At 54.6% G+C, this 15,940-nt stretch overlaps 3 protein-coding genes across 3 annotated transcripts; 1 reads left to right on the top strand and 2 right to left on the bottom strand.

Moving 5' to 3' along the window:
• The first annotated feature begins 374 nt into the window (after positions 1 to 374).
• Positions 375 to 5,658, top strand: MLST8 (MTOR associated protein MLST8). Its single transcript, XM_075768049.1, has 8 exons — positions 375 to 552; positions 717 to 768; positions 863 to 1,025; positions 1,126 to 1,201; positions 3,284 to 3,436; positions 3,642 to 3,766; positions 4,202 to 4,365; positions 4,898 to 5,658. Exons 1-8 carry the CDS (start codon positions 424 to 426, stop codon positions 5,014 to 5,016), a joined length of 981 nt encoding a protein of 326 aa, XP_075624164.1. The 5' UTR covers positions 375 to 423; the 3' UTR covers positions 5,017 to 5,658.
• Positions 5,652 to 11,897, bottom strand: BRICD5 (BRICHOS domain containing 5). Its single transcript, XM_075768051.1, has 6 exons — positions 10,589 to 11,897; positions 9,170 to 9,301; positions 8,333 to 8,485; positions 7,978 to 8,085; positions 6,416 to 6,569; positions 5,652 to 5,920 (listed from the first exon to the last, which is right to left on the bottom strand). The coding sequence occupies exons 1-6, from the start codon at positions 10,625 to 10,627 to the stop codon at positions 5,826 to 5,828; spliced, it is 681 nt and encodes a 226-aa protein (XP_075624166.1). The 5' UTR covers positions 10,628 to 11,897; the 3' UTR covers positions 5,652 to 5,825.
• Positions 11,898 to 12,335: 438 nt separating this feature from the next.
• On the bottom strand, positions 12,336 to 15,803 carry PGP (phosphoglycolate phosphatase). Its single transcript, XM_075768050.1, has 2 exons — positions 15,152 to 15,803; positions 12,336 to 14,673 (listed from the first exon to the last, which is right to left on the bottom strand). Exons 1-2 carry the CDS (start codon positions 15,774 to 15,776, stop codon positions 14,348 to 14,350), a joined length of 951 nt encoding a protein of 316 aa, XP_075624165.1. The 5' UTR covers positions 15,777 to 15,803; the 3' UTR covers positions 12,336 to 14,347.
• Positions 15,804 to 15,940: the final 137 nt, after the last annotated feature.

Below are 15,940 nucleotides of genomic sequence, written 5' to 3'. Positions count from 1 at the left end.
TCCCTCCCCCCCCCCGTGCCCCGTGGTCTCGCTTCATTCCCCCCCACGCCCTGCACGTAGTATCGCCCGCCGCCGCGCTCTTGCGCATGCGCCCTGCGACGGACGAAGCCCCCTCCCAGCAGCTGCGCGCTAAGGTCGGGCGCCAGGCGCATGCGCAGTCAGCAGCCCTGACCGCGTGGCGCATGCGCAGAGCTGAGCTGTGCCCCCCTGTGCCGGCCGCGGCTGCCGGTACCGGAGGAGGGCGGCGGGGGGGGGGGGGAGCTCCCGGCTCCCCCGCGCCGCGACACGAGCGCACGGGGCGGGCACGGGGCGCAGGAGCGGGCCCACGCGTGAGTGCGGGGCCGAGCGTGGGCGGGGTGCGGCGGGCCGGGCACGGGTCGCGGGGCGGGGGGGGGGTCCTGAGCGGGGCCCGGCGGCGGGACCATGAACGCCACGCAGGGCACGGTGGGCAGCGACCCCGTCATCCTGGCCACGGCCGGCTACGACCACACGGTGCGGTTCTGGCAGGCGCACAGCGGTATCTGCACCCGCACCGTCCAGCACCAGGACTCCGTATCCTTCACCGCCGCCCCGGGCCGGGGGAAGCCTGGGGGGGGCCGCCCCCGCCATCCCACGGACACCGTTAGCTCGGTGTCACGCCCCACGTTTGGGAGCGCCCGGCCTCACCGCTCGGGTCCCGGCTGCTGCTTCTTACCGACCTTAACGGGCGTCTGCAGCAGGTGAACGCCCTGGAGATCACGCCGGACCGCAGCATGATCGCTGCCGCAGGTGAGCCCACCCGGTCCCACGCTACCCTGGACACGGGTGACGCTGGGCACGGGCGGGGGGACGTCGGTCATCCCCTGCCCGGTCGTTGCTGCAGGCTACCAGCACATCCGCATGTACGACCTCAACTCCAACAACCCCAACCCCGTCATTAACTACGACGGCGTGAGCAAGAACATCACCTCCGTGGGCTTCCACGAGGACGGGCGGTGGATGTACACGGGCGGGGAGGACTGCATGGCCAGGATTTGGGACCTGAGGTGGGCAGAGGTAGCCGTTCCCCCCTTCAGCAGCATCCCGGAGGCGGAGGAGCTGATTCCACGCTCTTAGTCACTCTCCTTCCTCATTGTTTTGTTGCAGGTCTCGTAACCTCCAGTGTCAGCGGATTTTCCAGGTGAACGCTCCTATTAACTGTGTCTGCCTGCACCCCAACCAGGTGAGCACCGGCTACTCCGCGATTTCCCAGCTCATGCTTTGCCGTGGCTCTTTTGGGTAAACCTGAGGGGCTGCGGAGTTTTATACTGGCAGACACGGCAAAAGATCTGGGGGCTGGCTGGGGAGGGCGGCCTTCCTGGCGGCACAGGCCTGCAAGCTCTTGGTGGCATTGCTGGACAAGCAGCAGCTGGCTTCCCACAGCCAGGCTGGCTGCTCCCTCGCCGAGCTGCTGCCACCAGGAGCTTTGGATCGGTGTGGGAACAGAGCCCATGCAACATGGGAGCCAGCACAACAGATGCACGGTCCTTCCGTCTGCCCTGGGAAAGCCAACGGTGCTTTGTGCGTTGGAGCAAACCTCCTCGAGCAGCAGCGCTGGGGAGCGAGCAGGTACTGCAGGCTCACGTTGTGCTTGCGGCAGGTGTCTGTGCTGCAGCCCAGGGGCTTTCTCCACTGAGCTCATTTGCCAGCCGGTGTGTTTGTGCTAATTACCTGGTGGCTGTTGCAAAGAGACGGCGTAGCGGCTGCGCTGGGCCTCTCGTCCCATAGGAAGGAACGCTCCTTTGGGGCTGTCTCTGCCCCATGAACTTAACTAAAGGGATGTGATGGGAGTGAAACTGGTGACACGGGGCGGGCTGGGAAGCTTGAGGGTGGCACCGCTGCCAAGAAAAAGCACCTCTGGGCCCTACTTACCTTCAGGGCTCAAGATTCACCAGTCAGTTCAGAAGCTGTTGATAAACAGATGGCTGGGGCTTAGGAAATGAGGCTAAAAGGGAGCGTGGTGCATTAGAGGGGATGGCAGTGAAAATCAATACGTATCATTGCAGTGTTAATAACCCGTCTGGTCCATTTTATATTCACAGTGCTGCAGGGTGTGATTGCAGACACTTTTAAAAAGCTGAATAATACAAATTTTTCTTTGCATTTGGCTTTGCAAAGGTTTAATTTTGCAAGTCTGGAATTTCAGACCAGATTTGAGATCAATTATTTGGACCAGACTTTACCCAAATGTTGCTGATGCTCTTATATTGCCGTTGCTATGAGAATATATTATATAAAACCGAATATTATTGTGGTACTTAGATCTTACATGTGACATAATCACTAACCAAGGTACTGCTGAGTTGCAGAAGTGTTGGGTTTGAGCAGAACGCAGTTAATTAGTCCAAAGGTGGCAGCATTTATTCAGATAGCTTAATTGCTCTGCAACTCCCTGCTGCAGTGACGCTGATCCAGTTATCCGAGAGAGATTTCTCACAGCCTGGGTAAAGCCATGATGCCTTTAGCAATTGTACTTACACCTGCTAAGAGGGGGCTAAGGGTTGCGGTGTCCAGAAGACGTTTCTGCACTGTGCCGTCAGCTATATATGTTGAGCAATGATTGCCTTCCTCAGAAACAGGCCTTTGCTCACAGGTACAGGATTAGCTGTGTCCGATGACCTGATCTCCTCTAGGGATTCTGCTAAAATTATGGACAGCACAAGACTGTTGATAAAAGCCCTGGTTTTAGTGGAGAGCCGCCAGCATTGTCTTCTGGTCTGAGCACAGGATCGGAGCCAGAACTCCTGCCCTTCAGCTGGCTCTTGCCCTTTCCCTGAGAAGGGGAGAGAGAGAAAAATCCATTTAGGCTTGTGTTTTTCAGGTATCTGTACACTCTTGAGTGCTTCAGTTGTTCGCTAGCCAACTTGCATCTTAATGCCCACTTCTCAGACATGCTGAAAATAATTTGGCTTCTGTGGGTGGTGGTTGGAGCAGTAGCTGTGCAACGGTTCTGGAAATCAGGCAGCTGCTGTCTGCTCTGGGGTTTATAAAATTAGCACACAGTTCTGTAAAGGTAAACAGCCTTTTTGCAGAGCGTAACGTGAGATTAGTACTCTGTTTGTTCTTAGTGTACAGAGGTGTCAGCAGGCTGCTGGAGCTCTGAAAGAGCCCTGTGCTGGGGAATAATTAGGCAGAACGGGACCCGGAGGCTTAAATCCAGAGGAAGGCTCCACGTGGTGCTGCAGCAGGCGTGTTCTGGGCAGCAGCTTGAGGCTGCTGCTTACGGGGTTCTCCTCAGAGAGACGAGGTTGCTGTTCTCTTGCAGGCAGAGCTAATTGTGGGTGATCAGAGTGGTGCCATTCACATCTGGGACCTGAAGACTGACCACAACGAGCAGCTGATTCCGGAGCCCGAAGTTTCCGTGAATTCGGTTCACATTGACCCCGATGCCAGTTACATGGCAGCTGTTAACAGCTCGGTGAGCTCCGGTGGCCTCAAACGTGGGATGGGTTTTACGGTGCTCCAGCAGCCGTGGGCTGTGCCTCCTGTAGGCAGAAGCAGCCAGTCTGCACGTACCAGCTTTGCCTGCAGCTTTGCTGTGCTGGGATGGAGTGGGGAAAGTCTGGGCTGCTCTTGGGTGGGTGACCACCAGCCCACCCACAGATCCCCCTGTCTCACCACAGGGAAATTGCTACGTGTGGAACCTGACGGGCGGCATCGGAGAGGAGGTGACCCAGCTGATCCCCAAGACAAAGATCCCCGCACACAACCGCTACGCCCTTCAGTGCAAGTTCAGCCCCGACTCCACGTGAGTGCGTGCCAGCCCCTTGCCTACCTGCAGTGGGAACAGACAGTCCTTTCCGGGCAGGCAGAGACCAGCTGTGCCTCCAGCTGTTGGCTGATGCTGGCTTCACACCGCCCTGTAGGTCCCCCAGCGGGGAGCGGGACAGGAGGCACAGGACACGCTGGAACTGGGTTGCTCTCAGTGGCATTCCAGCCTCATGCTCTGCAGCCACAAGCTGTTCGTACAACTGGGATCGAATTGCTGATCTCTGGGAGCAAAATGTACTCCTTCACTGAGTCTGGCTTGAATCTCGTAAGGCAGATGATATAGGTGCAAAGAAATCTGATTACAATGAACGCAGCTCTCCAGTTCATTGCTGTTCCAGGCCCACATTAACGAGTGGCCCTTGGGTGTACAGCATGACTAATAAGGTTGCCCTGGCATGTCTCTTCCTTGCAGGCTCTTGGCTACATGTTCTGCAGATCAGACATGTAAGATCTGGAGGACTTCAAACTTCTCTCTGATGACAGAGCTGAGCATTAAGAGCAATAACCCAGGAGAAACGTCTCGGGGCTGGATGTGGGACTGTGCATTCTCCGGGGACTCCCAGTATATCGTGACAGGTGAGGCACTGACTGCACTCCTGCCCTTGGCCCGTGGTTTGATTTGGATGATGCCAGGACCCCAGCAAGCAGAGCCCTGCACTAGCACAGGACATGGCAGTTTCTCTAGCTGGGACATTGCCAAACCCTCGTGCACCAGCGTATGCGAGGAGAGAACACCCAGCCTCGCACCCACAGCGCAGTCCACTAACTCCTGTAAGCGTTTTGCCTGTGCTGCAATAGGGCACCTGTTTAAAATTGAGAGATGATCGTCAAGTGTGCAGGTAGGAATGCTGCTTACAGTATTTGCAGCGTGATAGTCCCTTGAAAACAAACAGGCTGTAATTTCCACAGTAACTTCTCTCTGAAATAATTAAAAACTCACATAATACAGAAAAGCACTAAGCTTCTTGCTCTGCATAGCTCCCTTACCTGTCATCAGCGGCCCTAATAAAGGTGCTGAATGAAGCAAGAGGAAAGATTTTCTTGGAATAAAAAAAAAAATCTAAAGGCTAATGCAATATATCCCACTCCTCTTCACATTCTGTTCCAGCCTCCTCTGATAACTTGGCCAGACTTTGGTGCGTGGAGACAGGAGAGATCAAGAGGGAGTACAGCGGCCACCAGAAAGCAGTTGTCTGCCTTGCTTTCAACGACAGCGTGTTGGGATAATGGACACGTGTGAGAAGGAAAGGACCTCTGCTTGTTTTCCCTTGTCTTACAGTGGCAAGCACTCTCTCTGGAGCCTGAGACACGCACTTGTAACCATCCCCTGCACCAGGGGAGAGGGCTCGGTCTCTGGCAGAAGCAGCTGCATTTGCCTGGAGTGAGACCAGGCTTCGGCTCCGAGCGGATCGTTATTGAAACGCGCGTGGCCTCTAAGGGAGGCCGCTTGGACAAAAGGGAATGGGAGAGGGAGGCACAGTCCCACTGAGGGGAGCTGGGTACGGGTTCAGCTGGAGGAATCCCTGTGGCATCAGCTGCTGACAGCTTTGTGATGTTCTTGTACCCCAAAGTGGAAAAAAATATAATCAGCCTTTCTAATGATGGAAGAGGCTGAGCAAAGAGAGGAAAGGCAGCTGTTTTCTTGGTTTGCAATCCCTTTATTCAAAGTGTATTTCACAGACTTGGAGAGCTGCACTCTTGCTAAGCCAACCACTCCCAACAAATTTAATAACCTTGTGTTGAACAGGGCACGTAGCCATAAAACACTAGCTACTCCACGTGATTCCTCTAGGCCTGGATCTCCTAATACCTACTTACAAGATGCAGCCCTGGAGTGCGGCTGCAAATAAAGTGTCTGTATCGACAGTGCTGAGCAGAGTCCTGTTATTTTTCTAAACTCTCCTGAACTGCAGCATGAAATCAGCAGGAAGCCTTTGGGGGATATTGTAGATGTTACCTTCCTTGTTGAAATCAGAGGCTTTTCAGGAATCCAGTTCAAGTATGTAGGGCAGCGAGGGCATCCGCAGCCACAGGACTTACTCAGGGAGGTAATAGAAGCAGATAGATACACAAACATTGCTTGGAAAACAGATGTCAATGCAAAGGTAGATCAGCCGCTGCTTCCCTGGGCCTGCCAAATGAGCAAACAAGAAGCAGGCTGAGAGGAATGCTTTTGCAGTCCTGCAGCTAGGAGTCCCTGGGGAGCCGAACAAGTGAAAAGCCTCAGGGAATGACCTTTCTCATTAAAGCTGGAGTAAGACAGAAAAGAACGAGAGCTCGGCAGGCTGCTTTTGGTGAAGATGAAGGTGACAAGCATTAAGCCAACAGCGTCACAGGGGACTGCTGTGATGTAGTTGTGCCACACAAGCAGGCTGTGCTGCCTGGGGCAGGGGGCTCGGAGCCTTTCCCAGCCAGTACCACGGTTTGCTGCAGGTTGTGGGTACAAAGCCAGCACTCGGTGACCGCTGAACAATGGTTTGATTCTGAACTAGAGGTCACCTGTCCTGGGCTTTGGCAGCTCATCCCAGGACGTACATTAGCTTTTGCACAGCAGAACTCACTTCTCTTAGATGTACTAGAAATAAGACTGCTTCCCTCTTCTGCAAAGGAAAAATGTACAACTTACCCTCCCCTCTCCTGACCCAGAAGATGGATGTCTGCTCACACAGGGTCTGGACAGCCTCCCCCAGGCTTTTGGGGTCCACCTCTTGCCTTGCCAGAATGCCCAGGAACTCCTGGTAGTACTTGGTCTGGTTATTCTGACGTAGCAGCTGATCACCCTGAAAGAAATGTCCCTGTTAATTCCTCCCAAGGCACTTTGCCTCTCCTGGTGCTGCCCTCCAGCCCTGCAGACCTGCTCTCGCTCTCAGGGCACCCAAGGAGCACGCTCTGCTCCAGCAGTAAGGGCAGGTTTCTCCTGACAGCCACCCCATCCCACCAGGGTGCCGGGATGCTCGCTCTGGCCAGAGAGCAGTCTCTCAGGGGCTGGAGCAGGGACAGCCCACAGCCCCTCGCTAGCTCTGCAGCTTGGGAAGCAGGGGGACAGTTCCTCCCAGGTCCCTTGCTTGGACCTCTTTGTCCCCAGGCCTGGAGCTAAAACACCCCGTTGTGCTGGGTGTCCCAGCAGCCACAGCCCGCTGGCAGAGGGGCATCTGTCTGACCCTCACCTGCCTGCCCAGAGCCACCGCCAGCCCTGGGCTTCAGCTGCATCAGAGCTGTGGGGACCCACAGCAGCCCTGTCCCCTCTCCATGCACGGTGGTGGAGCCCCCAGCACTGGGCATGATGCAAATTGGCATCCTTCAGCCTGTGGTGGCTGAGACAGGACACGGCTGAGCTGAAGTCCTGACTGATGGCCGCGTGGGCTGCTGGCAGCCCTGGGACCACCAGCTCTTTTACCTCCATTAAAGAGCCTCAAAGCCCAGCAGGTGCTTTCTTCTCCTTGCATCCCACTTGGTAGCCTGCTCTCATGGGTGCTGCGTTCCTACACTCCTCTGGGTTAAACTCTGCCCATCGCTTCCCGGCTGGGTGGGAGCAGCAGGCAAGGGACCAGGAGCCCCCGAAGAAATGGAGAGCAGACAGCAGGGGCACAAAAAAAATGGGGCCTTCTGTCTTCTGGAAACAGAACCTGCCCCCTGCCCATGCATCCATTAACATTTTGTTCAGAGGGTCCATATATGTGATTTACTCCAACTTTTTCCCCTGCGAATTGCTAACAAACCCCCTTTGTTTTTTGTTCCCCAGAATTTTGAGCAGGTAACAGAATCCAGTGGGAGCAGGTCCTGTGAGAGCCCTGCTATTCACCTCTCTGGGACATATCCCCCTTCCCTGGCCTGCAACTCAGCTGTTTCTCACAAGATAGGATATCGGTAAAACCGGGAGCTGCTGCTCTGAGCTCACACACTCGGAGCCCAGCGCTGCAAGGCAGAGCTCTGCTCCTACACAAGATGCCAAACAAGCTCTCCCTCGAGCAGTGAATCGCAGAGAACAGGGCTGCCGCTGCTACCCCTGGCTGGGAAAGCCTGTGCCCTCATTTAGCCACAGTTGGGATACTGGTGTGCAAGAGTCACCCCTGCAAACACAAATCCGTGCAGGAAAGGGCCTTCCGTGAGCTGGAACTCCATGCAAAGCCCAATTCATCACCCCTGTCTGCTCAGCCACACTGGGGAACGGCCGCAGCAGCTGCTCACTCTCTGCTCAGACGTGTTGAGGGTCGTCTGTAGGGTCTGGAGGTCCCAGGTGTCCATCCTCCTCAGGTAGCACACGTGCTGCTCCACCGGCTTGTAGCACACATAGCCCTGCGAGACAGATCGTGCTCCGTTACAGCAGCAGCACACATCCACAGCTGTCTTAAGAGCCCAAAAAAATTACATGCCTCCTTTTGCCCTGCATTATCTTTCCTAATTAAAGGTGAAGAGAAAGGCACCAAACAGTAGTTGGTTGATGCTTTTCCTGCTCCCACCACAGCAGCTCTTCTCTGAGCAGCCTGGGCTCCTCTGCTCACTTCCAGGCTAGCAAGGCAGGTAATTATCCCGACACACTTACGTTCCTGCTGTCATACAGCACCACAGCGGTGTGGTTACTCTGCGAGGTTATGTAGTAGGTCACGGTGCTCCTGGACTTGTCCACCAAGGCTGTCTGATTCCTCAGCGGGTCTTGCTGGCCCTGGACCGTTAGCCGGACGAGCTGCGAGTCAGTCTGGGCACAAAGAGAGTGACAGCAGCACCAACCATCAGCTGTTCAGTGTCTGTGCATGGCATCTCCCCACTGACATCCCCACCTGGACCCTTTGCTGGTCCCTGTTGCTCGTCTGAATAATTTTAGCAACAGAGAGAAGCAAGCTCTGACCCAAGGGAGGGGAGCGGATCCGTGAAGCAGATCGCTCTCCATCACCAGGGCTGGGGTAGAGGTTCTGGTGCCCCTCATGCTGAAGGCACCCACTCCACCGGGCAGCTGGGTGCTGGAGGAAAGTGCCGGGGGACCTGCCAGCCTCTGCCACAGCTGCACATGGAGGGGGGGCTGGGATCTGCCTCCCAGCCAGCACAGCTCGCTGGCAGCTAACCACGCTTCCCCCTCACCTCAGAGCAACGCACCTGCTCAGCAAAATGCCAGCTTGCGGCTATATTTACAAACTATCAGATGAATTTCTCCAGCAGCGGTTTCTGGCAGGCACGTTGCAGGGGTGGGACAGCGGCTGCTCAGCTCGCTGCCTGCAGCGCTGCCAGCACCTTCCTGCCCTTCTGCCTGCAGGCTGCCTGCGATGGGGTAACTGGCCAAACCCAGCCCTGATCTCAGCCCGTGCCTCTCTCCCGGCAAGTGCTTCTGACACAAATCAGGGCTGCGGGCAGGAGGAGGTCTCCTGTCTGGATCGGGATCCCTTACCTGGGCAGAGCTGGGGGAGAAGCTGAGAACCCCCACAATGCTGATGCCAACAACTGCAAAAAACAAGGCAACGGACAAGATGATCCAGAATGTCCTGGATGGGGCTGTGAGGTGTGCTGCAGCGCTCCTGTCCTGGGAGCCAAGGCAAAAGAAAGGAGTTAAAATCAACCCTGGTTATCCCTCACCATAACACGCACTTCCTACTCGCGACACAAATCACTGTGCAAACTGCTGGGGTTTGAATGCAGAACTGCCAGAATATCGCAGCAGCCCTGGAATAATGTTGGTTTTATCCCACAGTGCTGGAGTTTCAGATCCAGCATCCCGGTGACCAGTACTCCCATAGCCGAGCACTTTCCTCCTGTGGCTGGGGAAGCATGGAAACACTGCAAGCCTGCTGAGGAAGGGCTGGAGCAGGAAGCTTTCCACAAACAGGCTGTTGCTGCGCTTTAGCAGCAAATTAAATTATTTGGGTTTATAGCAGAAATCCCCAGGACAACCATCAGCATTTGAAACAGGCCCCATGCGGAGTGACCCTGCTTCCCTGCCCCTCTGTATATTTGGCTGTATTTTGTTTTCTTGATAAGTTGCTCTCCATGCAGACCAAGCTGTTACTTGAAGCAAAAGAGCTTGGCAGTCATGTGGCACTTCTAGTGGCTTGATTAAAATTCACTTTAATTCTTATATTGAAGCAATTCAATTCAACTTAATGGCACATAAAATACTTTTTACAAAGCAGAAAGAATGGGCTTTCGATAATAAACACACTTAAAAAAATAACCTGTTTCTTAATCCTTTGAAGCACATAGAGAAATTCAATAAATGCCCATGGTTAGATTTGCTACAGCCGCACAAGGAACGGGCTCTTCAAGCCTCCGGGTCAGTTACTGATCTTTTTTGGTAATACGTAATTTCCAGACAGAAGGTAGATAGAAAAGTAGCAAGTCTTAACAAAGTTAAAACTCCGTAAAGCTGAAAGCTCATCAATTCAAACAGAGCAGAGCCCAAGCCCTATGGTAACGGGCAGGTTTTCAATAGCTAAAGAAATTCCCTCAGGTGGGAAAGGTGCAAATAAAGAAATCCAGTGACTCCTGTTCCTCGGCAGGCTGCAGTTCACACGTGCACACGTATCCCGAGTGGCTCTGCAGCGTGGAAGACCTTTGGCATCTCTAACCTGACCACCCTGCCTTGTTACGCCATAGTTTTATGCCATGTAACTCTGGGCACTTACAAGAAACTCTGGACAGAGTGAGCTGCCTTAGAGGAGCTGAACTGTGGGGTGCTGAGGTTGGGATGGGCCCTGGAGACGCAGGTGATGAACAAAATCTTACTGGGATCCGTGGGAACAGCAGGAGCTCAGCTCCTTCAAAAGAGGAATCAAGCAAGCACAGAGCGGGGACTCCGCGATGGGATACTCACTGCAGAGACAGCGTTGCTGGTGCTGTTCCTACTCTCCATCCTCCACTTCAGATGAGGACCTTGCTCCTGCAGCTCTGCTTCCTGACAGCCGATGGACTATGCATGATCCTCAGCTCCAGGCGTGACTGGGAAATCTAAGCTTCTGTATCTGTGAAACATAAATATATGTCACTCGCAGCCAAAGTGCTTCCCAGCCAGGTGCTCCTCGGCTCAGAGCGCCAGGGAGGGTGAAACCTTAGAGCTGCCACCTGGGGAGAGCCAAAGGAAAGGGGGGGGGGCCAGGGCTGCCGAGCGGTGCTGTCAGTGTATAAAACCGCTCTTCCTGCTCACCTGGCGAGTCGGCTGGAGGGGGGCAAGTGGATGACAATCGGGGGCTTTGTGTCGGCCCTCCCTGCTGGCAGGCCCTCATAGCAGGACCGGGTAAGTCTCGTTAAGAGATACGACGAATAGAGAACAGTGGCAGCCTGCCCTTGTCATCGGTTATTTCTACATTTCGACATGAGCTTCGTGCTGCCAGAGCTCCGTGGGCTGAAGCCAACTGTTTATCCTGCAGACTGCTGCCCTGCAAGCCTTGGCTGCACAGACGTGCTTGTGTTCCACCTATGGACCTCGATTCACCCCGACCCTGGGGAAAAGAATCTCTGCTACAAAGTCACTGCCACAACCTGAGCTGCACTCGTGGTAACACCTGTGTTCCTGCGATGAGAAACACCATGCAGGGAACAGCGTTCCCAGGTCGCCAGACCTTGGTTTTCCTGAACAGTCCAGGAGCCCCTGACAGAGCTCTGTGTTTTTGAGACCTGCCAGCCAGACATAACCAACTGGAGGCAAGGAAAAGCTCAACAGAATTCCTCCACATGGTATCTATCAAGGGAAAATACTGCTTTCGAACATTTTCCTATCAAGCATGGCCCAGGACTGGTCAAACTCAGCCAAGAGGGCAGCTCATCCTGGAGTTTCTCATCATTGAGGCATGGGCAATCCTTCTCCCTGCTCACCCTCTTTCCTCCTCTGAGTCAAAGACGACCTATTTCGGTAGATCCCCATCTTGTTCTAGCACGCTGCTTCTGTGGGATGTGAACTCAAACTCTGGACAAATACACACCCAAACGCTGTGGCCAGTGAGTCAACCATCACGGTCACTCCTTTACAACAGCAAAACCAGCATCCTGTGCTGCAGCTCTGATGAGAACAGAATGGTATTGCAACAGTCAAACCACCAGTTCTGCTTCTGCCAATCGAAGCGTTACAGAGCTCAGGCAGCGCTCCCCGCAGCGCAGCCTGCTAGCTGGCTTCTGCTGTAGCAGAGCTCAGCACGAGAAATTTGAAAGACAAGCCGCAACTCGCAGATGGGATGTTCTCCCCATAGAGATTTTAACAGCCACACAGCAAACACTTTCTTACTTGAAGAAATTGATGCCCCGCCTAATCTAAGGCACAGGAACGAAGTAAAACCCTCTATAAAACAGTGTGTGTGAAAGGATTCTTGCGAAGGGGAAAGCATTCTGCTCTGTGCTGTGCTCTTACTCAAAGAAGCAAATCCTGGCCCACACGAAGAGCCCTGCGCAGCCCTGGGCTCCTGAACTGAAGAAATATACTCCATGGTTTGGATTTCTTTCCCTAATAGTGCATGTAAGGAGTAAAGAGGACACACACAAACTGCATCACCAGCTCCCAGAATTTCCACATGGTATGGCTGCACCAAAGCTCACAAAGAGACTACAAAATAAGACAAAACCAGGGGAAAGCAGGTTTCTAAGTTTAATGTGAATTCAAGTAGAGGCTTAAAAACCATTTGGAAGTTGATACAGAGTGTTGAAGCATGATTGACACCTTCACCAGTACATTTCAGCATACGTGAATCGAGGTAATGGTTCCCTTGTACAGTGAACAGTACTTGGCAGGGACAGTGCGCTGCTTGAACGAGGCTGAATGCCTCACCCGGCCTTTACTACTTTAATTGACATATTCCAAAATTATAAGCACCAGATACAGGAACTAAAAGAACACACCATTAATTCAGACCCTACCTGCAGCAAATCCATAATGTCCATTTCCACGTTACCCAGATAAAGTGAAAGTTCTACCTGTAAGTATTTCTCTGTGACTTTACACAGTCACAGCTTTCTAGCTGGAGACAGGAACGGGGAAGAGATTGTCCGTGCAGCCTTGCGCAATGCTGAGTTACAAAATGAACACCCTTTTAGAAGATCAGCTCATCTTCCGGTAACACTGAAGGACAGTATGAACTGCACGGTTATTGCTGTGCAAACAAGGTGGCAAGCCTACTCATTTCAAGTAGAAGGAAATGGCATCGGCACACTGCTAGAGCCATTCAGCTGAACAGTGGGAGATGAAGGAAGGCCAGTGTTTAAATTTAACTGCTGATAGTAGAATCTATGGAATCAAAGCATGTTAATTGCATATATAATTTTTCACTTAATTCTGTAATGTGAAAGCTTTCAACTGTGGCCTTCAATTCAGCCAGAAGAAAAATCTACCCCATAGCCTGGGCTGTGCATCACCCAAACCCACCTAAAGATCAAAATGAAATAATCACCTGAGCAAGCAAGCACTCCTCTTCGGACAAGCAACTGGCGCCAGGCCCCCACGCCTGACACACGCGGAAGATATTAACCGTGGGTATTTAAAGGAAGCACACGCTATCGTCACACACCGGCTCGTTCAGGTGGAAAGCTGTACTGCGTACTGCATCCACCCCCCGTGGACTGAGCGTTAATTTGCATTCCGCAGCTAAAGCCAAGGCAAGTGGCTATTTTGACACTGAGGGAAGTACAAGAACTAACTCGGTACTAATCAATTCAGTTACTTCTGGGAAGCAGCAGTAGTGAAGGACAGTCCTACGTGACTTTACAGACTTTCTGCATTACCAAATGCAAAAGCTTAGAAGAATTAACCCTACTGTGATCATCAGTGAAGTACATTCCTCTTATCCTCCCTTCTGGGAAACGATATATTATCATATACTATACTTAAACTTTATATTTTATATATATTCTGATATATATTTAGGGTTGGGGTAGTTCTTGCATGTACTTTACACACACATCCAACACTTGGACAAATACAGTATACAGAAGACACCGTTTGTGTTCTGCGAGTGGAATCATCCTCATCTGCATCACAAGTGCAATTTGCAACGGTCAAATAAAGGAGACAGATATCAGTTTCTGTGACCTGACGTCGCGCTTGCAGCGGCTGTACTGCTGAACAAGACCCCCTTCGGAAAAAATAACTTAAAAAAAAAATCAATCTAAGGCCAAATGCTAGTTCTGCCAGCCACTGCAAGTGTTTCCAAACACAGCCGCTAAGTTGCTACACACTCCAAGAGTCATTTCCCTGAATAAACCAGACTGAGCCACGGCCCTTCCAAGCGAGGACACACCGCACGGTATCAGGTTCTTTTTCTCAGATCAACCAGCCCTACTTTCCTTAACTCAGTCCAGAGGACAACGTGACATCGAGTATCACAAACGTTTGGATAGATGTGTTGCTTATAATTTAAAAAAAAAAAGCTCCAAGCCCACAAGACGTGGGTGACACCGTAATGCCCTCTTTGTTTCAAAGTGCATTTAAAGACTGAGGTGTAAACAACATCATATTGAGAGGACAGAAAGGTTAAAAAGCTAAGGGTTGCTAACTCCGGGTGGTATCCTAGTGAGTACGTTACTGTCACAAGGTGATTAACTGGGGCCCTCCTCGGGGCACCGCTGCAGAGGCTGCAAGCATTTTACTATATTAATCCCCCAGTGCTGGGAGAAGGTCGGCTATGCTATCGACATAGTAATCAGGAACCAGGCTCTGCCTGGCCGGACAGTCGCTCTCCTGGTGGCCCTTCACTTCGTCCAGCGTGGTGACCCCGGTAAGCGTCAGCAGGGTGGTGAGGCCGCAGCTGTTGCCCATGAGGATGTCTGTGTCCAGCCGATCTCCCACCATGATGGTACGAGCAGGATCGATGTTGAACTCGCTCACCACACAATCAAACATGTACCGGTTGGGCTTTCCTACAATGAACGCCTCGCGCTGGGCTGCCGTCTCCACTGCTTTTACCAGGCAGCCAGTCCCTAGGGAGAGAACAGAAAACATTAATTAGAGACTGCAGAAGACTCTCGGCATCCACGCGAGCTGGTACAAAGCCGCACAGCGCTTTGGAAATGTAACCCCTCAGCTTCACAGACAGGACAGGCAGAGGAAGGGGTTACTCCCAAGAGAGGCGGTGCATAAAACCTGCCAGGAGGCTGGAATACCGTCCCACATGGAGATCAAAAAGGAGCCGCTATTCCCCAAGCAGAGGATCAGCAAGGATTCTCCCTGTTTCGGGGTGGAAGGTGCAGCGAGGACAAGGGGAAGCCCAGGCTCCGGGACACCCAGGCTGCCACACCGAGGTGCAATGAGGCCGAGCTCGGACACCCCCAGAGCACGGGGACTCCCCACGGGCTGCTCTGAACGGGCCGGGGACACCTCCCCGCCCTCCCGCCGGGCGGCAGGCGAGAAGCCCGGACGCCCCGGTCCCGTTCCTCCCCTCTCCCCCGCCCCGCGCACCGGGGATGGCGGTGCCGCCCTCGAGCGGGAGGCGGTGGTCGCGGTTGGTGCCGACGAGGAGGCAGTCGGGGCCGCCGCGCAGGAGGTAGCGCAGGGCCTGGCACAGCTTGGCGTAGCTGAAGTGCTCGTCGAAACCGACGAGGACGGCGCGCACGGCGGGGTCGAGCGGCGCCTGGGCCCAGTCGGCGGGCGCGGGGCCGGGCAGGGCGGCGGGGCCGGGCCCCAGGTGCGGGACGCCCACGGCCTCCAGCTCGGCGGCGAGCGCGGGGCTGCCCAGCACGTAGGCGGCGGCGCCGGGCGGCAGGGCCTGGCGGAGGTAGCGGGCGGCGCAGTAGGCCGAGCCGAAGACGTGGCGGGGCTCGGCGGGCGGGAAGCCCAGCCGCCGCAGCTTCTCGGTGTAGGCCGCGCGCGTCCGGCTGCTGTTGTTGGTCACGTAGCAGAGGCGCTTGCCCGCCGCCGCCAGCCGGCCCAGCGCCGCCGCCGCGCCGCCCACCGCCGCCTCGCCCCGCCACAGCACGCCGTCGCAGTCGAAGAGCAGCGTGTCGGCGGCGCCCAGCACGGCGCGGGCCGCCTCGACCTCCAGCCGCCGGCACCGCCGCGACCCGCCGCCCGCCATAGCCGCCATCGCCGCCGCGCCTCAACCGTGCGCCCGCCCCCCCGGCCGTGCCCATTGGCTGCGCCTCCCCCGACCCGCGCTCCCATTGGGCGGCGGTGGCCCCACCCACCCCGCCTGCAGCCGGCGTCCGACGCCCTCTCCCGCCCTTCCGCGCGGCGCCGCCGCCGCCGGCC

The sequence above is a fragment of the Balearica regulorum genome, chromosome 15, assembly GCF_011004875.1.
Source record: "Balearica regulorum gibbericeps isolate bBalReg1 chromosome 15, bBalReg1.pri, whole genome shotgun sequence".
Classification (NCBI taxonomy): Eukaryota; Metazoa; Chordata; class Aves; order Gruiformes; family Gruidae; genus Balearica; species Balearica regulorum.
Note: the sequence above shows the minus strand (reverse complement) of the source record. Positions and strands in the feature narration are given on the sequence as shown.